Below are 22,124 nucleotides of genomic sequence, written 5' to 3'. Positions count from 1 at the left end.
GCATTGGAGATGGGGTGGAAAGTCATGTAAGCTCAGGAACACACCTTGATGTGGGTCAGATGCTTGTGAAGTGAAAAGTGGCGCTTTTTTGATATCAGTGTCACTGTGAGTACTTTGAAACATTTGTTATATTAAGAGTGAACAAGACGATAATGTCACAGCTCCAGTACATATAATAGTGTACAATTCCACACTGTTCTTAAGATATATTAATGTTTAAGGGAAAATGAAACTCTTAGCATGAAAAGGCAGGAAAATCTCTTTGTAATTATTTGACACTCCTATGTCACAATTAATGGGGAAGAGAGACTTAGTTCAGGTGCCCTGTGTCTGGTTTCAACTCTGATTTGCAGGTTTCCAAATTTGATTCAGGATCTGCCCTGGATATTGACCAACTGGTAAATTCCACTCAAGAGTGGCTATGTTTTATTTGCCCATAGACTCCACCAATGCATATGTGAATAACTAATTATTTAGCATTTATTTTCCTCTCTTACAGGAGAAAGGAGCTTTTGTTTCAAAAATATTATCTAGAAAGTTGTTTTTAAAAGAAGTGATGTGGGTTTTCTTTCTCACTTTACATTACTTTCTGATTTTATTCTGCTTAGGCATTCTTCGTCAAAGAATACATCTTGAACCATCCAGAGGATGGAGAGAAGATCACACGCTTGAGAGAGCTGATGCTCGAGCAGGTAAAGTGGGGAAAAAATGACTAGGTGGCCTGCTTAGCTCTTCTAGCTAAAAGTTTCCCAAAATAAAATCTAAAATTTCAGGGGTTAATAATTTTCCGGTGGTTTTCAGTATCTTCTGAATTAGATTCCAGGTAGACAGCAGCTTCCTATACAAGCAGGTTTCTGGGTCATGCCAGTATTTTTTTCCTAATCCTTTTCATCATGATCTTAATTACTTCAAGCTATTCTAAATTAAAAGTTGAATGAAAGGCGAGTTTTTGTCTTGTGATGCTCATATGCAAATATCTGCACAACATATTTTACCACTACTACAGAATAAATATTATCTCATTGAAACATTTGATGGCTTTAGCAAATATTTGTATGAGGTATTTTACTAATACTACAGAACAAACATTTTCACTATAAGGTTTAGCATAAAAGAAAAAAACCCTGAAAAATCTTATTACAGTGGAATATGTCTAATAATGATTGCCAAGTAGGTAGGCAGTAAAAGAAACATCAAGTGATTAAAATAAACAGGTATCTTATGCATGATATGATTTTTTTATTTATTTCTTCATTTATTTATAAGACGATGACCTACCAGCCTCAAATATGAAGTGTCTCCATTTGGAAATGCTGAAATAAATTATTTTGATCAAATGATCTTACTAAGTATTTCAGGTTTTTTAACTCACATTTATCTATGTTTGTTCTATGCAGCATATTGAAATTTCAAACTTTATTCCCAGCTTAGGATAAAGAGGTCAGAGTGTAGAATTTCCATCTTGCCACATCCCAGTTTTTGTCAGCATTGTGGTATCTTTTGGTCAGATCAGCCGAAGGGACAACTCCTCAGACAGTATAAACCCGAATGTGCTCACTGAGCTCACTTTAATTTCATTTAGATAATGGATAGTAACTTACATTCCAGTTTTGTTTTTTCAAGCTACAGTTAATCTCAGTAACCCTTACAATTTAAAAATGGAGTTAATAACTTCCTATGGCAAAAATGTGAATTCCTAGTGATAGCAGTTAAACCCTGTCTGGCACCCACAGATGATTTAACAGAAAACACGGAGCATTCGGAAGGGGTGGGATGGCTCTGTGCACGGATGGACGTGCTGCAGTCCTGACCTCGGGTCAGTGAAGCTGTGCAGCTGTGTGCCCGCTCACAGGCTGCCTGAAAATGTCAGCTAGTAGCTTTCATCCAAAGATATTACAGCATAGTGTAGCTATTTTGTTTTTGAGTTTACATGATTCCTCATGTAACCGATTCAGTATTTTAAATTATCAAATTTGAGCAAGATTAGAATTTTAGCAATGTTATTCTGAAGCCTGTCATACCTTCTGTAAAGAATATACATAAAGCCACCACTTACTAAGGTCTCTGGGGAGTTGGAATAGGGTAGGGAACCATGGACTTAATTGAAAATATGTTACAGGGTCTCTGGTGGATCTGGCCGTTGCTGCTGTTTTGCTCTTTTGAGAACTGTTCTTGTAGAAAATGGCTTTTTATTTAGGGTTTAGAACTGCTCCTTTGTAAAGTTGCCATTTAGCCAGATTTTTCACTATGTTATCCAGAGTTTGTTCTTATATTAGAGTTGAAATTGCATAGGCCAAGTCTTTGCGAAAGTTGAATAGTAAAATGGGAAGAGGGATAAATCCTCTTGTGTATTTCTGGTTTTGGTCTTAGGCCTTGTTTGACAGGTCTGTCAAGGATTTAGATGCTTTTAATACAACATGCATTTTGTTGTGTGTTTTTTTTTTTTTTTTTTTAGTAGTATCCTATTTGACAATGAAAGCTTAAAGAAAATGGATCAAAAATATATTTTGTCCCCTCTTTCCTCCTCTCTATTCTGCAGGCTCAGATTCTAGAATTTGGCTTGGCAGTGCACGAGAAGGTGGTGCCGCAGGACATGAGGCCGTTGCACAAAAAGCTGGTGGATCAGTTCTTTGTGATGAAGTCAAGCCTGGGAATACAGGTACATAATAAGCAGGTGCACAGATAAACCAGGAGACCATTTAGCTGCAGTAAGGGATTTTAATTTTCCTAAGCAACAAATAGTGACATCTTTTGGTTGTTTATCCACATTACAACTTGTAGCATTCTTGCAGTACCGCAAAGCCAAGAGAAAGTTAATAAACTGTTTCTACCATGCAGAGAAAAATAGCCACATTCTACTAAAGGGAAAGCATAATCAGCGAAAAGTTAAAGTATTTTTCTTACTAATGATGAAGCTGATCCCAAATGCAGATATAACTATTCAAATCACTATCTGTATCTTACAAAATCCTTAATGATATTATGTTGATTTTAATTAATCTTCTTTTTAACAACTCAACAGGAATTTTCTGCCTGTGTACAAGCTAGCCCTGTTCATTTCCCAAACGGAAGTCCTCGTGTATGCCGAAATTCCATACCAGTTTCCATGAGCCCCGACGGTGCCAGGGTAATACCACGACGCAGGCAAGTTAAATTACTAGAAATGATAGATTTTGTAACTCGTGGGAGATAACCCATAAAATATGGGTATGAATATTCTCTCTCAACTAATAAATCCAAATTAAACTGTGAAGATTAATACACATGCTGTTTTCACATGAAAAATTATGACTGGCAACTAGAGTTAACCATTTTGTGTTTAATTATTCTTATAATAGTCCCTTGAGTTACCCAGCTGTCAATCGGTATTCATCCTCATCACTGTCATCCCAAGCTTCTGCTGAAGTCAGCAATATCACTGGGCAATCAGAAAGCTCCGATGAAGTTTTTAACATGCAGGTACAAATTATTGTCATTCTTCAAACTAAACAGAATTTTTCTTACAAGGCTATTTACTAAATTAATGCTTCTATTATATCATACAGAATTCTCAAAGTTATTGCTGATACTTCTTTTAAAAAACCAAATCTTTAAATGGGCTCTTAACCTCCTTAACTTAGAAAGAACAATCTTTATGTAACTGTTTCTTCTTAAGTTAGAGCATGAATTTTTTACAAAAGTAATAAGCAGCAATGCGCTATGATGCAAAGTCATCTGACCTTACAGACTTTTCTGTCCAGTTGTCACAGTTGTGATGTAATTATTCTAATATATTCATTCTGTTTCTATTTATTTGATATTTTACTACATCTTTGAGTAGTTACATTAATGCTCTTTATACTGGTTTGCTATTTTGAAATACTGAGAAACTACTTTAACAAATTATAGGTTATTTGGTTTAGTGAAAAATATGTTAGAAATTTTTGTTTTCCAAACCAGTAAGTGTGATGTGGTAACAACAGCATCTCTTCTATATGCAGCCTAGTCCATCTACCTCAAGCCTGAGTTCTACTCATTCAGCTTCACCTAATGTGACCAGTTCTGCTCCATCCAGTGCCAGAGGTCAGTGCTCATCTCCCGTGGTAAACCAACTTACATGATTCTTGATACATTACACAGTTGAATTTCTGCATGGTATCACTAGTCAGACAGCAAATTTAGCCAGTTTGAGGAATATGAATTACTGGGGACAGAGGATTTCTTTGTCATAAGCGTATAATTGAAATGTCCAAATGTCATTGTTTGAATTTAATCACGTGACACATTTATATTCTAGCCTCTCCTCTGTTGTCTGACAAACATAAGCATTCCCGAGAAAACTCTTGCCTGTCCCCCAGAGAGAGGCCCTGCAGTGCCATCTACCCTACTCCTTCGGAAACCTCGCAGGTAGGAAGCTTGTTGGGATGTATCTGAACACAACTAGCTAAGAAGATGATAAAGGTGCTTACTGAACTTATAGCAGATTCAGTGTCTGCTCGTTGCTGTTAATTTTGAAGGGGTTTTTTTTGTTTTTATAAGCAAATACTCTAAAATATTTTACATGAAAGAGATGTGAATAAAATACGCAGTGCTTGATCGCATTTCTGCTTCCTTTGTCTAGGTTTAGATCTGGTTTTGATATTTACTCACTGCAGTGAGAGGGAGATGCAAAGGCTTACCAGATGACACAGCCTGCTTGTGTGAAACAGCAGCGTTTGTTCAGTCTAGGGAAGAAGAAAGAAAAAAGAAAAACTGTTATCACAGCAGTTGTCCATGTTGACCTCCCCTTTATTTCTTCTGAAATAGCTAATCCTAGCCACTGTGAGATAATAACCCACTCCATGTGGCAATTCCTATTTTAAAGTGTGGTTTCAGAAAAGAAAGCTAGATGTTTTGTTACTCCAGAGAGAAGAATGAGTTGAGTTCTTGCCTTAAAATTACTGTTACATAGGTCTGTACAAAATTTGTATCTTTTGAGTTATCTGAAATGCAAAATGAGCTTGGTGAGCTAGCCAATTTTGAATCCTTTTTTCATCTTTTCTTCTTAATAGACCTAGTTTCCCCTAGTGCTTTCCTTTAACGCAGTTGCTGTTTTAATCATGCCATCATACAGTGCACCTCTTGCTGAAGCTGAGAAAGACGAGAACATAAGTACGGCATGAAAGGCCCTCCTCTCAACACTCTCGTTGCCACCAGAAAATTTGCCTCTGATAAAGAAAAAAAAAAAAACCACAACTTGGTAGTCCAGGATCCTTTATTTTAGAAATGATTTGTTGGTTTCTCATTAGTTGTATTCTTGTCCCTTGCTTCTTCAGTTATTGAACTGGCTCTTGATTTAATTTTTTCCTCTTTTCTGTTTAAGTCCTCATGCTGTTGCCTGAGGACTTAAGAAGCATATTGAAGCTTAGTCAGGCTTAAAGGCAGTTCTCGGGAACTACTTACTGATACATCTACTAGGCACTTTCTCAGTGGTAGTGGAGCCAAACCAACATACAGGAAAGACCAGGAGATGTTCTTTAAGTAAAGCGGTTTTACAGTTTGCCGCAAAGAAAAAATTATCCCATTTTTGCTCCCAGACTGCAAACTCTTGCTTTGCCAAGTGGAATGCGACTTCTATCCCCCACTCTACCCGAGATTCGATAAGGGAGGCTGAGGAGCTCGTAGGCCCAGTCTCCGCTCTCTCTGAGACTCGCCCAGCAGGAAAATCTCCCAATCTGTCTCTACCCTCAGTGTCCCAAGAGAGGGTAAGTAGAAAATTAACTTGCTCGTACAGTGAAGTATGTTTCAAAGGTGAGAAGGTCTGACAGTTTCTTTCTCTGGTGCTCTACTCCCTGAGCAGTAAAAATGGACTGTGATGAAAAACAAAATTCTGATTCTCTGCCTTCTGATTAAGAAGGGGAAAAGAAATCCTCAGGACAATTGTAAAGAGATCTTGGAGATATCTGCAACTCTCAGTACAATTTAGATGCTCAAACTGTTCCTTGTCCTTTCTATTTTTATTCTAACACCAGTTAACTTCAACAGTCTTGGTTGGAGCTTCACAGTAAGTTACTGAGGAAAGGACCACCCATTTATGAACATGTTTGTTACAGCTTAATGAATGCAATTTTCACAATAGTTTTCAACTGGGAAAGATGAGATACACAGGCAAATTCCTGCACTTCAAGTCCAAATCAAGTCCTGTCAGGCCACAGCTACCTCATTTAAGGAAGTTTGATGAAGTTGAAGACTTCGTAGAACAAGACCACAGCAGTACTGCATCTGCTTCCCTCATTGAAATTGATGCTCAAGGTTATCTATGTACAGCTGTTTTCAGTCAACATCCATTTGTGCTTGCTTTTTGATCTTTGGCTGAGCAATTGTACAGTGTCTCTCCAGCTCTTCCCATACCCTGAAGAGGAATGCCTGCTGTCATTGACTGCTCAACAAGCCTCCTTAGTTTTTGCTCCATTATTCTTCCTAATGGAGCTTTTTGGGTTTCACTTTTTTTTTTTTGCCTCATTAAACATCCTGTGATTGCTCTTGTTCTTCCATATGATTTTATATTTCACTATTTTAGTATGTCCTTGTTTCTGTGTATTTCATTCAGCTTTTGCCTCTTTATGTCCTCCAAATTCGGTTGCTTTTTCAGCCTTTGCTCTCTACCTTCACAACAGAAAACAGACTTCAACACTTGCTGACCCGATCCTAGTGCACTGCAGACTCACTAGGCAGCAAACATTCAATCCAGACCAGGCAGGAACATATGATCAGATTTTCTGTGACATTAGACTATAAATATAGTTACAACACCCCACTTTAATGGTAACTCCAGGAAAATAAATATTACCTGATCCAGTATGACTCTAGTAGAGCATAGAAAGGCAAACCTACTGTAGCTCTAAGTCTACCAAAGCATTCTCTCTCTTAGATGTTTTAAGTCAAGTTGAACTGGCTGAGAATTTCTTCCTCGCTTTGTAACACGGAGCTGCAACGTGTTAGATCAATGATGATTACTTTGCAGCTGGGTTTGCCATCTTGTGGAACCACAGCGTAGTGCCTCACTGACTTGGTGTGGTCCTCTGAACACTGGAAGGAGATACAAGAATGGGATTTGATTTGATTTGGGTTTCACTGATTGTCTGATTTTGCTTTGAAGGAGAAAATAAAGTAAAGATTATCTGTTCTCATTTCCTTTGGAAAGTAAATCTGAATTACTTGTAGGATTAACTGTATGCTGTTTACATCTGTTATCAAGATAAACTAGTGACCCATAGATTATTTGAATGCTGCCAAAATAAATAACTAGTGGCATTTTAAAATTGTTTCATAAATATACTGTGATTTTTTTACAGAAATAAATATTCAGAAAAGGAAAGACAAACACACTTTATGGGTCAGCTCTTATATGCAAGAGAAGTAAGGAAGCTGCTACCAAAAAAGTTAGGGTTAGAAATGATACACAGTGCTTTTCTGAGATAACAGCCATAACTTGAACGTTGTCAAGCATTACACCTTGTTCAGACCCTGATTCTGCAATGAAATTATTGCAAATCTATCCCTGCGCTTGTTTAGTAATCTATCAAGATACCACTTGAGGAATGAGCCTTATTTTGTTTTTTTAGGGAGCTGGAAACTGTCAGAACTTAGTACATAATAATCCTCCCTCTAATTCCAGTATGTACAGTTTTCAGAGAACTAGTCTGCTCCCTATTAGTATGCACATATTTTTATTAAGCTATTTATCACTTTACCTCCAAAGTAGCCCTGTGTAGTGGACATAAGAAAACAAATATCTTTTTGTTATTAAAGGCTACTGAAATACAACAGCAGCTATGCATAAACCACGCTGTTCTCAATTTACAGAGAATGCTGTTTAATCATATTGGAGACGGTGCTTTGCCACGAAGTGATTCCCATCTGCCTGGCCCTGACAAAGGTGAGTGGAAATGCTGCACCACACCAGTCTTGGAAGCAATGAAAGTAGCATTCTACAGCAATATGGCAGATTTATTATAATTGTTTTGAGCATAGATCGTCATCTCCAAGTTTCAAAACATTCTAATTATATTATGCTAATACTCTAAGTTTCAAAACACTTTGCCAGAAAAGTGGGGAACATGGTATTTGTCTGAGCTGTGTTGCTCTCAGAAGGGCCCAGAAGTTTGCAGGAAGGGGTGATGGAGCCAGCAGGTTGCCTGTGAGAGCCCTCCTTTTGGCTTAGCAAGAGAGATATATGGAGTGATGGACCTCGGAGATGAAATTTTGGAGACTGGGGCAGAGAGAAGATAAAGAGATGGATAAAGTCCTGAAGTTTGGTACCTGCAAGTTTTCTTTACCAGATATAAGCACTGTGCTTTTGGTTACTCTTTGATGGAAAAGAAAAGATCAGTTCATAATTTCTTGGTTTTGGGGTTTTTTTTAAATTATTAGATTAAATGAGAAACCTGTGAATTTCCATAGACAAAATATTGCCTTCTATAATTTTGCACATGGGGATATTCAATATTGTTGGCACAGTTATTGTGCCAAGATTTCATTACGTGCTCAACATTCATAATATGCTCCATCATTTCATTATGCACTGCCCTTTGCGGTACCCTGAATAAAGGGTACAGTAAAACAGGTGTATTGAAAATAGATATTTTAAGAGTATACTTTAACAAGAGCTGACCAGGAATCAGATTTTCATCACTAAGAGCTGATTCTTATAAGTATTTTTGTGTCCAAGTCTTTAATGAAAGCTCACATGCAGATTTTTTCACAGGGCTGAAAAACTTATGAAATAATTTAACATGGCAAAACTTTTCCACTGGCCTATGCAGCCAAGTACATTACAGTATTATTAAAATAAAATATTCTCTCCTGGAGACTTTAGCAGTCCAAAGAACTGACTGGTTTGTTGACTTAAAAGAAAAATGACTTGTCAAGAAATTCAGGCATTTGAAGTACCCAGGTCTGGTGCCAAGGCATTTTTAGGACGAAGGCAAAACCATACTGCTAGGTGACAGCCTACAATAAAAAGCAAACAATTTTTTGCATATTTTGGCAATAAAAATGTAAAATGATCCTCTAGAAAATAGATTATTCTGTGCACTGGTCTCAGTGTCAACTAATGTGCAATTATACTGTAACAATATTGTTACAGATATGAAATGTTATTTGTACTGTACTTCTTGTATTAAGTCTGGTATATACTGGTACAGCGGGTTTCCAGTCGTCCTGAGAGCCCTGGGTGTTGCTATAGTAGCAATAATTGATACCATCAGTTAACAACAATACTTTGCTTTCACTTCGCCTTTGTAAATGGGCACAGAGTTCTTGCACATGGTTCCCTACTCACAACTATGAAATAAGCAGACAAGAAGGAAACTGTCATGGCAAGGCAAGAGGTCTGAGGCTTTGAAGGTTGGGTCATGTTTTGGTGATGTGTGGGGTTTTTTTTGGGGGGGAGGCTTGAAGCAGGATTTTTCCACTTTTTTACAGGATGTATAAGAATAATTGTGGGGATTAAGTTAGCTTTTGTCCTGTCCATGTTAAATGCCCGGTCTTTCTGTCTGTTTGACTTCTCTCCAATACTGGTGGCTCCTTGATAACATGAGATAATCCAGTCCTATTAAGGAAGCTGTTTCAGGCTTTATGGGATCATTCAGTTAAAGTCATAGAATTTGGTAAAAGTCACACAGACAAATGCAACGGCCAATTTTATACATGTCAAGGTGATAGTCAGTTTACATTATCAAGCAGAGATCCCCAACCGTGGCTACAAACAGTGTATATAAATTTTCTTAGTTCGCAATAATTTTTTGGTTTTTTATTTTTTTCCCAGACACCTTCATTTCTCTCAGTTTTTACTCCCTCTATTTTATGCCCTTCTTTCCACCTTCTTTCAATTCTGAATTTGTAGCCTGTGCAGACAACAAAAGACTGTTACCACTGAAAGCTTTCTGAGACGTGTTGATTGGAATTTGGCGAGTTCCTTTCTCTAGTCCTTTCTGTATATAAAATGAGTTAATGGAAATGGTTTATGAATAGTCTGTTCCCCTCTGCCTAGAAACCTTTAAATAGGAATCTGGTGCAAAGATAAACTGATTACATTAACAGGTTTCAAGCTTATCTGCTGTTGTGGCTGGATTTGCAGTGCAACAGAATGCTATCTCAGCTGCTACTGCTGTAGCAAACTGACCTGAAGGCCAGATGCGTACATCAGGCAACCAGAAGATTGATAGCCATTATTTAAGATCTTTTCAAATGCTGATGTAATCATGAGAGCTTTTCAGGCATGCTTGTTAAGTTGTTTAATGTTTTCATTCTGTGTATTTTTACCCTCATGGGAAAAAGCAAGTCAGAGCTAGAAGTGTTGATGCCTATATATCTTTTCCATTCTTTTCCAGCTGTAAACACCACTCCCAGCAGCTGGAGCCTGGACAGTGGGAAGGAAGCCAGAAACACATCAGAAAGTGGAAAGCTTATATCTCCTCCTGTACCACCAAGACCTGCACAGACTGGTGAGTTCATAGACATTTCAGGCTAAGCTCCAGTAAAAAAAATTTACTTGAGGGCTTAGATTCTTTCCACTCTGATCAATTTTTAACTTCTTGGGCAGGTTAATTTATTATTTGATTTCTAACGTGGAAGGTTGTAGAACTGCCTCCACAGGTACCTTCATCTCATTACTGTTCTCTCCAGCATTCTATTTCCAATACTCTGCCCCTTCACTTAATGACCGAGTAGTTTCAGGCAGTTTGTGCTGGTACTAGGGAGGATGATCAAATTTAATCTTTTGATCTTATGATAATTGGAGGTTAGCAATCAGAAATGATCATTAGCCACAAAGAATCTTACTGGCCAGAAAATGCACCGCAATCATGAAAGTACATGAGTTCTGTTACTATAACCAATTTGCCTTTCAGAAGATTAATTTCCATTTAAAGGAAAGGCTGCTTAATTGATACTATAAATATAATTATTCTCAAGGGAGTGAGGACGCTTTTTGTGTTTTAGACTTATGCCTCAAAGTATGTCCAGGCACATTTGCAGTGTATTTACAGATAAATGTTTGATATAAGGGCATTATGTATTGTCTTTTTTTTTTTTCTTCTTTGACACACAAATACATAATATATTTCTTAAGAGAAGAATAAAACGGGGTGGGGGAAGTTATACTGACATTTTTTTAATCCTGTTACCATTTGGTAGGATATAAACCAATTTACAGTGATATAAAATTTGTCAGAGAAGATGGATGCAGAAATTTCTTATACTTCATTGGTTTTACTTTAAGATAATCCTTTGAACAAAGTAAAATTAAAAAAAATCTCTAGAACTATTTGCAGCCGTCGGGCAAGTACCTAGAGGGAACCAGAGATAATGCTTGTGTATAGAATGATCTCTTATCCACTTAAAAAGATTTCTTAGTGGAAATTGTAATGCCAAGAGTGCACTGAAATCTTTCTGACTTTACAGCATCACCAGCAAGACACATAGCCTCCGTTTCCCCTTCTCCTGCTGGCAGATCACCAATGAAGGTACTGTCTTATTGCAGTGAATTGCCTTTGTGGGACAGGTTGTATGTGTTGTGGGGTAGGTAGTATATATTTAGTAGACATTATTTGGGATCACATTATGTTTTCCTTTTAATATCATATGCCTATACAAAAACCATTCACAAGAATAAGTAGCCATAACGATTACAGCAGCTCCGAAGATTTTCAAAACTGCACACAAGAAACCTAATTTTCAGACTCTTTAGCCTCTCAATATTAGGCCTTTCACCTACATGGATAATCAAGCTCACCTGAATCAATGGACAGGTGGGAATGTAAGAAATAACTGTAAGATGTGTCCAACAGTGGCAAAAGGGGAGATGCCAGCTAAGGAGAACCTGTTGTGCAACCCATTCCTCTTACTCCTCCAGCATCCAGAGCTGTTGGATTAGAGGGTGTGTTAGAGAATAATCTCTGCTTCAGTCATTTTAATATCCGTTTCATCTGTAGAATGATCCAGAGAGGTTGTGTTAGAAGTTGGAAGTAGTTTGAAGCCTGCCAGCAGGAAACACTAAGCACAGGCTGTGAAGAAGCATTAATTCTTCTCTGGCAGTTAAATACCCATAGCAACTGGGGATCCAGGCTAAACTGAGCGGGTTTCATTTCTATTTCAAGATACTTGAATGTGTCGGTACCCACTTGTTGCACAACAGCTCATTGGTTGGAAAACTGACCAGGAAATCTGTGTCTTCCACAGCCCTGGAGGACATGAATATGCAGGCTGCGTATTGACAGACTATGCAACATTAGACTTGGGTATAGCCTCTGCTACCCCACTGAAGCAGAGAGAATTTTGCAGTTAGAAATATGAGGGTCAACAACCTGGAAGGAGAGCAAATAGAAAGGAGTGTGACTCCAGGCACTCAGGTGTGAGGGCAAAGGAAGGCAGCCCTGCCAAAGTGGTCCCTCAGCTACCCAATGCCTAACTAATGCACATGCCCTTAGAAGTAGGAAAGCAGTACCCCAAAATGCTTCGTTTCCCCTTGAGGTCCCTAATCATGAGTCCACAGTCATTCTCCCATGTGTCATCCCATGAGCCTGTAACACTTCCACTTGTGGCTGCACAGTGGTCCAGGTTCAAAACAGAGCAATTGTGCTGGCCATCAGAGTGCCCTGTAGTCCTATTACCATCGAATAACTTCTGCTGAAGTGAGCACTGATCCCAGGTTTCGCACTGGGAAGCTGGATCTCACTTTGAGCATCCATGAATTTCCAGACTTTTTCGGTGTCTAGACTGTTACTCACTACTGCTACAAGCAGTCTGCGCTGCTGTTGGGAACCAAGTGCTTACCCCTGCTCAGCTCCTAAACTGAAGCAGGCAGGGTTTATACATAGTTGCTCTCGTTCTGAATGACAAAAGCACAGGTCCTAAATCTTATTACGGTCACTTAATCCAAGTGTCAGGCGTTCTTGGAACTTGAACCAATTACATCATTTATTTGAAAACCTTGACCCTGGATGTTTGGGGGGGTAGGAGTGCAGCTGCAGCCGCCTCACACGCAGAGGAATGGAACCTGAAACAAGTAGTTAAACAGGCTCCTCGCAATGTCTGAAATGTCTTCAACACTTGCTCTGTTTTTCCCTAGCCGCATACAGGGCTCAAATTTTAGTCTTTGTTCCAACTGTTACATGCTGCCAGAGAAGGCCATCTTAGTACAAAACCCACTGATGTAAATGAAGATTTATTTTTTTTTCCATTGCTTTCAGTGCACTGTGGATCCAGTCCTAGAGGGATAACTAAGATTATCTCAACAGCATAAAGTCAGTGCAGCCAGCTCTGTACATCCATGCCCCTCTTCTTTTCCTCCCCTCCCCACCCTTTGTTGCATGGCTCACACTCTCACCTCAAGCTGAGCAGCTGAGCGCCAAACAGCCTAACTAGAATCGGAGTGAGAAATTTGTCTTTGATGCGATTTCTCCCTCCCTTTTTTAGCTTGCACTTGAGGTCATTAAGTCTAGATTGTCTCAGACGGCTCCAGTCAAAATTAGATAAGTTGCAAAAACTTTTCAACTTGCTGAGTGTGGTCTAACCTTTTTCAATCGGAGTTGCTTCACTAGGATAGGACTGCTCAATGTTTTTTTAGGTAGGGCTTTACTGCCCTGCTTTTTATTCTCTGCCAGCTCTGTTGTTGCCACTTGGGCCCTCAGCTCCCCATCCCTCACCTTCCCCCACAGCCCTGCAAGGCTGCTGGTGCAGCCATTTGCAACCTTTGCCCTCTGTTGGACCCTTGTTCCTGGGGCCCGCAGCGGCGTTTTGTGTTCCCTGCAAGCGGGCGGTGTGTCCAGGGAACACCTGGGAGGGGGGGGAGAGGAAGGGAGCAACTGTGGTTCAAAACGCCGCCTGCAGCAGCAGCCGCAGCAGCAGCAGCAGCAGCAGCAGCAGCAGCAGCAGCAGCGATGCCTCGCCTCCTGCCTTCCTGCTGCAGCCCCTGAATAGCAAGGCGAGCTGTGAGCGGCTGGGCCGGACAGGGCTGGCACCCAGCAGCCGCTCTTAGCTTGGCTCTGCACTTCGCCTCGACGCTGGTATTATGACACACTCGGAAATGATGCCACGATTTAAATGCATTTTTTGTGCATGACAGTGCGCTAAAATTGTTAGGAAAAGCTCTGGAAAATGAACTTGGAACATGAGAGGCTGAAGTAGCAGCAGTGAGCGGGATGCAAGTCCTGTGCTTTGGCGTTAGGGGGCAGGACGCCACCAGGTATGCCCTGCGCGGGGTAATGCGTTTCCCGTAAAGCTAGGAAAACTGAGGGTTCATTTTAAAGGCTTTCAGAGTTTTCCAGGGTATTATGATAGATAACATTTAAATACAGTTTTACTTCCACTCACATGAATTACTGGCATGAGCACTCTTCAAGGTGTACCTAGGCACTCGTGAAATGAGCTTTTTATTGGTTTCTTACTGGATCTTAATTAAACGGGGATGCAGCCATTGACACTTATCAAGCAGCAGGATCTATGCGCTTATCACTGTGTGTTTTCAGTCTGAGCACGGAACCGCTCTCCCTCCCTCGTTTACTCCAGGTAAATTTTTCTTCTGCCCTTTCTTTCGAGCAGGGGTCTGTGCAATCATTCACGCCGTCTCCAGTGGAGTATCATTCCTCGGGGCTCATATCCAACTCCCCGGTGCTGTCGGGGAGTTACAGCAGCGGCATTTCTTCGCTCAGCCGATGTAGCACATCAGAGACATCAGGCTTTGAAAGCCAAAGCAGCGAACCAACAGTGACTGTCCCAAGCTACAGCGTTTCCGAGGAGCCTGTGAGAAAAGAAAGTAAAACCCCGCCGCCTTACAGCGTGTATGAGCGGACTTTGAAACGCCCCGTTCCTCTACCTCACAGCCTCTCCATCCCGCCCGCCGCGGACCCGCCGGCGCTGCCGCCCAAGCCACAGCTGGTCCGGCCCAACAATCTGGAAAACAGCGGCAGGAGGACTGAGCAGGTTCCCCGGCCCAGGCCTCTGCCCCGCAAAGTCTCTCAGCTATGAGAAGCCACTTTTATATTTAATTGCAACCAATTCTTTACCGTTTAAGAAATAATATTTTTTAAAAATGGTAAAATGCATTTAGTTAGGCACTTTAATATTTCGCCCACCTTTTTCTTTTGAGTAATTTTAAAATGCTTATTAATATTATGTTGCACATTTGAAATGAAATTACTAATTTAGGTTGCCAGATATTACAGGAGCGTGAATGAGAGGATTTTTTTTTTTTTAATTTCATGGTGGTGAATACTGAAAATTCTTTTGTTTGTACTTTATTTAAAAAATTAAATCTAAAACCCTACAGCTCTCCTAAGTTAGCCGAATGCTTCTTACAAAATACAGTATATACTGAGTGGATCTTTACTACTAGAGATAAATGCACGCTTTCTAACAAAGTAGTCTGTAGACTAGGGTGTTTCTGCAAGTAGGCTGAAAGTTGTTTCTCTTGTCCAATGAACAGGTTGGTCATTTCAAACGTCTGTGGAAAAACGAAGATATAATGCAAGTTATACTGCAGAGAACTGTCGTAAGAATGTGGTGGGGAATTTGAAACACACGCTTGATTTATGTTATTTTAAAGGTGGAAAAAATACCTGTATTTCATTCAACATACAGCACCGTTCTGGTGAATCTTGATAAGGTTTTGTGCCATTAGTGTATCACTGTACCCGATGCATTCTATTCTTTTTGAGGTGCAATTTACTTTTATTCTTCCAGTTAATGTTTTTTTTGTTGTTGTTGTTTTGGTTTTGTTTTTTTAAAGAAGCTACCAGTTTGCTAGTGGAGGTTCTCTGCTGTTTTTTAAATGTCACCCTAAAATACAATCTGTGTATGGAATAGGTACAAACAAATTTTTCATTGTTCATTTAACTTGTGTACAAGAATCAGTGCTGACTACTACCAAGGCAATACAGTAAATGAACAAATTTTTAAAACTACAAATTACTGGATATCGATCAATGAATTTCAAAAGCTAATTGCAAAGGTCATTAATAATTCTGTAAAAACCTAGCAGAAGTTCTGAACAGCTCTTTGGATGTGTACGCACCAGTGGAGTCAGGTTTTGGATTTGCTTTTTAGCTCAAGTTCATCACCATCATCTTCATTATAGGAGAATGGTGTTTGGCCTTAGGTTGTATATTAGTGATTGGCATCTGAAGAGCTCTGGGAAGCTAATGTCAAGCCGTAGGAATGTGGAGGGGAAAATTTAAAAAGCACCTTCTGTATGTATTTTTTGTATCCTCTTTCTTTTACTGACTGTTTAACATGTGCTTGGGAACAGATGTGTGAACTGCATTTTAAGTCATGCTGTTAAAAATATTCTCCCTCTTCTGTTGGGAAGCTCATGTTGATTTTAGCTGTGTGTTTGATTTGTTGATAGCTTAACTGGAAGAAAGTGACCACTTTTTATATTCTCTGAAGTAAACCTTCAGCAGTTACAAGCTGCTGACGGTGGTTATAGAGGTTTTCTATGATAAATGTTCAAGTATTTTTGTACATAATTGGTAAATTTTAATAAGGAGTGTACCATTATGTGAAAAAGAAGCAAACAGTTGTGTATGCAGTAAGATTGTTATAATTATGCCAAATACTTTATGTATGGAAAAAAAAGACTATTTGTAAATATGTGCTTTTAACAATAATTCTGCCATATTGACTTTACAATTTTGAATGTCAGAAAAATTAATATATGTTAAAATATTTATGTTTTAGTGAAAGTATTCATAACTTGAAAAGGAACATACGAATTTTAGCTTTGTATCTTGCTGATTTCAAAGTCTGAAATTCCTTAAATTAGCTCTTGCTTTCTACTATAACATTTTTGTGTCTGTAACCACATCATAAAAGGTGTAGAAGGCTACATATTTATGCCGATATAAAGAGGTAATGCCTGAGATTTAAATAAGGTGTCACAAGTAAGATAACAAAGCTGCTTTGATTCTTTTTTTTCCCCCACCCTGTGTAGTTTACTAGATTTTGTTAACTAGTGCTTGAGCACAGAATGAATCAGTGTTATTTGCTCCTGAAGCCATTTTTTTATTATTTCTAGCAGTGAACAGAGTTGATGACTTTCTCATTTGCGTGCATTACTGAAGTCAGCTTTGCAGCAAAGCACTTCATGAAGTTTCTGTTTACCTAGACACTCATATTGGTTGCTGCATAATGTTAATATGGAATAAAAGGACTTGATTAATCTTTACAGTACAACTTGTTTTCTACAGAATGAGAGATGATAATTCAGTTTGTTGTGGAATTAAAGTTTTGACTCTTCGTCTTGCTAAATCCCATTGTCCTTCTGTTAAAAATCCCCTGATGGAACTAGTTTTCTCCCTCTTTGGATCTGTAGTTGCTTTGTGAGACAATGGGGAGAGTATTGACCTGCTCTTCTGAACAAGTGAAGAATGTAAAATTTACTAGGAGAGTTCACTGTAAATTAACCTGCATGAGTGCTCTGTTTTTATAACCATGGCATCAGGAATACCCTGAACGATAGCAGATGGTGTAAAATTGACAGAGTACTCTAAAACCGAGCTGACGCGTTTTCTGCTTAGCCAGTTTTGACAGATCGATTCTGTAGATCAGCTTCTCGACCTGATTTCCTATTAAAAAATGTAGTATGAAATTTTGTTATGTATGTTGCAACACCCAGCGCTTGAAAACCTAATGTAAATAAAGGTCTTGTTTGAATTTTATGTATTACTCATAAATGTAGTTTTATCACTTTCTGGATGACAGTGAGTAATTCAGAAGCTCATATAAGAGGACCTATGGCGACAAGTTGCTATCACTACTCAGTAGCTTGAATGTTAGTCAACGTATGCTTAATAGTTAGGATGATTTTGTATTCAAATACTGCATTTGAGATGCTGGCACCTCTGGGAAGCCACAGAAGTAACTGCTAACTCAGCTGGCTGGCTTTGAAATGATGCAATTCAGACCGGTTCTCATGATGGGCTAATACCCCTGTAGTGTGAGTGAACTCAATTATCATGATGCCTCAGGTCAGATCATAGCCAATAGCCCCTGTCCCGAAAGAAGTACAAAGCTGAAGTTACCCCTCAGTAGCAAAGGTGTCAGGGCAGTGCAGTTACGGCCCTGTTCACATGGAATGGGGCATAGCTACGTGTAAATCTTCTCTGTATGAAAGTGGCACCTCACCCTCCCACCTGACCGTTCCTCCTGTTCCCAGATTGTCCAGCAGCATCTGCAAAAAGCACAGGAACCAAGCAGAAAGATACCAATAGGCAGGAGTCAATGCCTGAGGTATAAATGATTAAAAGCATCTTGTTCTGAGTGTCACTGTGGTCAGTGAGGCATGTAGCAGCGTTGTATCAGTAACCCCAGGAGCTGGCAGACACAGCTCTTTGCTCCAGAGCTCTGTTGGTAGACTACAATGCTCTCATGATCCAGGTAGAGCCTTGATATGTGCTCACCAAAGGTCAAAGCCCCATCTGCTGGGACAGCGTGAAAGGATTTCACCACTGGAGTCTTGAGATTCTGAACTTGGACCAGATTCTGTAGGAGAAAGCCCTTCCCATATTAATTTGTTTTTGTCTTCTCCCTGTCATTTTAATTCAGCTTTTGACATATATTTCATATAAGAAACTAGCAAGATTAGGTGCTCTAAACACTAACAAAAAACTCTTGTGATTAAATGGCAAAAATACGCAAGCCTTAGAAACGTGAACAGCTTAGAGCCGCATACCTCACGTGTGCACTAGGCATCAGGATAGAGTGGCTCTTCCTGGGTGGTAAAATAAGGCTGCTGAAGAAAGAACATTAAAAATGATTTAAAATTGGACTGTTCAGTAAGGAACTCGGTGTGCTTGCAATGACAGGCTGATGGCTTTGCAGACTTCAGTGGGGACAGAGCCTCTGACATGAGCCTCCCAGGCACGGCTGGGCAAACTTACCCAGGTTAGAACTTGTGCCAGGGATACAGTTTGTAACTCCTCTCTAACTGATGGATGCTGGGTTCCTATTTATTTCAGGAAGATTGTGTTAGAAGAAGGGAGAAGGTGAACAGTTGGAAAAAAAAAAGGGGGGGGGGGGGGGGAGCAAATAAGAACTAGGCAAAATCGTTGATTGCTAGATAATTAATCCAAGTGTTTTCACCCACCCAGTAAAAATAATAGTGGGAGAAATTAAAATATTAGCTGGAATTGAAGTATCAAATCTATTTTTTTAAGCTATTGTAGCATAATTTTATACCAGCTTAACTGCTGCTTGAGCCGAAGGGGGCAGGAGGGAAGTTGGAAGTCCTGACAAAATACAGGAACTTTTTTAATTATACAAACACTTTGGGGTTTGGTTCCACACACACACACACCCCTTTTACTATGGATTACCAAAGGAAAGGTGCCAGAGGACAGGGAAGTCTGACTGCCATGAATCACAAGGGCAAAGAGTTTCTAAATCCCAAAGCCCTGCAAAATATTAACATATTTCCCTGGTTTTGCTAGATAGTTTTTTTCTTACCCTATGGTGCATAACTGATAGTGTATTTTGCAATGAACATCTTGGTATTTTAGGGAGCAAATCCATGTCCAAATTTCATAGGAAATAGCTGCTCTGATAGCTCATAAGCTGCTGAAATGTTGGTTATGTATTTGAATGTTTTACATCGTTGATTCGCTATTGGTATTAGATCCACTAGTATATTTCAATTTGTTCCATTTCCTTAGAAATTATTTTGCAGAGGGTTTCTCTGCATTACATTCTTTCTTATTTGTGACAGACTGCTGTCGCTGCTGGTTTTCCTTGACCTCGCTGACTTCCCTTGAAGTGTTTCCTCTTGCTTTCTTTTGAAAAAGAAAGGCCATTAGCGTGGAGCTGCCTCAGCCTTTCCCGTGGGGAACACTTCCGAAGCGCAGCCCCAAGGGGATGCCGCATGGGCACACATCCGCTCATGGCGGGAGGATCACAAGGGCCTTCAGAAGAAAAGCTGCAGGGGGGGAAAGTTTACCTGTAGAGCACCTGTAGGAGTTCGTGCTCATAAACAGCGATAGCTCAAGGACAGGGACTGAACAGATTTACTAAGACCAGGAGGTGGGGTGTAGCTAATGTCTTGCAGGGACTAATCTTTGCCAAAGGGTGAAACTCAGTCCCAGCATACCCCGTAACAGGAAATCCTTTGCCTGATTTCCTAATCCTCTCTTCACAGAAAAAATAGGTAGATAGATACACTTTATTTTTTAAAAGAGTTGTTGAGCATGGGATAAGGGGAAACAAACTTCTCCTGTACAGGGAGCAGAGAAATGTTGAATCTACACTTAAAGCCTAAGATGATGTGAGAGACCATTGCTCTGGGTCTTTGGGCCAGCTGCTATTCAACGGATGTATCTTGCGCGATGATTCGTCCTTATGCTCTGAATGCGCTCTGGTAGAGCCAAAGCACAGAGCTCTGCAGAGCCAGCTGCCCGCACTCTTTGAGCTCCCATGCCAGTCTCATTTTTGCCATCTGTTGCAAGAGGAGGGCTTGCTGCAGGTGGGCTCTCTGGAGCAGCCACTCTGCTGCGGCCTAACCGCTCTGCTTGTTTTTGAGACATCCAGCTGACCTTTGTAAATATGGTGCTGCAGTAAATCCAAGGATGCGATACAACACCCAGTGCAATGGTTCATATCGGTGTTAGAAACTGGCTTGGGCGAAAGTAGCGCAACCTAATGAATTTAGTCCCACCTCAAGAAAATAAAACAGTCCAAATAAAACTGACCAAATACACTTTACGATGAACAAAACACATCAGTAAACTCAGCTTTTTTTTTTTTTTTCAGCTAGTGCATTAGATGAAGCAACAACTCTTACTGTGCTGTGCTCTTCTCAGGCCGTTAAGTGCAGCAAAGGAAGATTGTGCACGCTGGATAGAAGCTTTTTACGTTGCCAGGGAGAGTTTTCCTGCATCTGCAGTCCTCCCTCCAAGTTCTGCCTCAGAACTGAAGCACACCCTGTCAATACCCCTAAAGCTATAATTCAGTGGAGTTTTTATAGCTGTAAAACCTGAGCTGCATGTTGATAAGCAAGCAAAATCAAAGCAAGTCATAACCTGCTACTTTGAACATGCAGACAGGGTCTATAGGGGAGCAGGCAGGGAGAAAAACAGAGAAAATTGTTTTTCAGGTCATAAAGATCTATTTTGACTTCTGGAATATTTGCTACTTTTTGAGAAGTGCTGAATTTTTATTACATACTTCACTGAGTTTTTCCCCTCTGTGTGAGAGAATGCCTGGGGCTGGCTTTCTCTGGTATCCATGTAGGTTTGAATGTTATTCTTCCTGTACCTAGAGAAAATGGTGGGGGTTTTTCTCAATCTTGTGAAGAGAAAGGGTAGGACAGGACAGAAGAAAGAAGATGACAGAAAAGACTGTGGTCAGTGCTATGTGACCTCTTAGCTCAGAGGTGGTCAGAGAAGTTCTGTAGCTGGCCCTTGATCCTGAAGCCCTTGATTCCCAAACCTTTAAAGGGTAAAGATCAGTTCTAAATTGTGAATTTAGTGCTTGTTTGAATTTAGATTAAAAATAGCTTCCCAATCCTAGAAATGAGTCAGCAGCACTCCAGAGAAAGGATTGTGTTTATGAATGAAGCCAAGCCTGCAAGCACCTCCAATGTTTGCTGTAACACTCCCATAAGTATCTGAATGGGAAAGGAGATCTGCTGAGAGACAGAAGTTCACACGTTCCTTAAGAGATGTATTTACTTTCTGCTCCCCTTCCCCCCATGCCCAAACCTGCCTGGCTGAAGGCACAAAGAAACATTTCGCAGAAGCACAGAATGTCTGAGGTTGGAAGAAACCTCTGGAGGTCGTCTGCTCCAAGCCCCTGCTCAAGCACAGCCACCTGGAGCCACTTGCCCAGGACTGTGTCCAGAGGGCTCTTGAACATCTCCAAGGATGGAGACTCCACAGCCTCCCTGGGCAACCTGTGCTAGTGCTCAGTCACTCTTACAGTGAAAAAGTGTTTCCTGAAGTTCAGAGGGAACTTCCTGTGTTTCAGTTTGTGCCCCTTGCCTCTGGTCCTGTCACTGGGCACCACTGAAAAGAGCCTGGCTCCATCCCCTTTGCACCCTCCCTTCAGGTATTTGCATACAATGATGAGACCCCCCCCGGATCCTTCTCCGGGCTGAACAGTCCCAGCTCTCTCAG

At 40.2% G+C, this 22,124-nt stretch overlaps 1 protein-coding gene across 4 annotated transcripts in view; it reads left to right on the top strand.

Moving 5' to 3' along the window:
• Positions 1 to 17,678, top strand: part of DOCK4 (dedicator of cytokinesis 4) — a 255,013-nt gene extending 237,335 nt beyond the window's left edge. For 2 of the 4 annotated variants that reach the window (XM_075081064.1, XM_075081061.1), the window contains 11 exons: positions 609 to 692; positions 2,540 to 2,659; positions 3,023 to 3,144; positions 3,339 to 3,459; positions 3,981 to 4,062; positions 4,277 to 4,386; positions 5,556 to 5,723; positions 7,825 to 7,897; positions 10,353 to 10,466; positions 11,425 to 11,486; positions 14,563 to 17,678. In XM_075081064.1, the coding sequence (XP_074937165.1) occupies positions 609 to 692; positions 2,540 to 2,659; positions 3,023 to 3,144; positions 3,339 to 3,459; positions 3,981 to 4,062; positions 4,277 to 4,386; positions 5,556 to 5,723; positions 7,825 to 7,897; positions 10,353 to 10,466; positions 11,425 to 11,486; positions 14,563 to 14,988 (1,482 nt within the window). In that variant the 3' untranslated portion in view covers positions 14,989 to 17,678. The remainder of the gene's footprint in view (positions 1 to 608; positions 693 to 2,539; positions 2,660 to 3,022; positions 3,145 to 3,338; positions 3,460 to 3,980; positions 4,063 to 4,276; positions 4,387 to 5,555; positions 5,724 to 7,824; positions 7,898 to 10,352; positions 10,467 to 11,424; positions 11,487 to 14,562) is intronic. The other 2 variants (XM_075081063.1, XM_075081062.1) reach the window with 1 other exon arrangement.
• Positions 17,679 to 22,124: the final 4,446 nt, after the last annotated feature.

This window comes from Phalacrocorax aristotelis, chromosome 1, assembly GCF_949628215.1.
Source record: "Phalacrocorax aristotelis chromosome 1, bGulAri2.1, whole genome shotgun sequence".
NCBI lineage: Eukaryota > Metazoa > Chordata > Aves > Suliformes > Phalacrocoracidae > Phalacrocorax > Phalacrocorax aristotelis.
The sequence above is the reverse complement of the archived record's forward strand: the minus strand, read 5'-3'. Positions and strand labels throughout refer to the sequence as shown.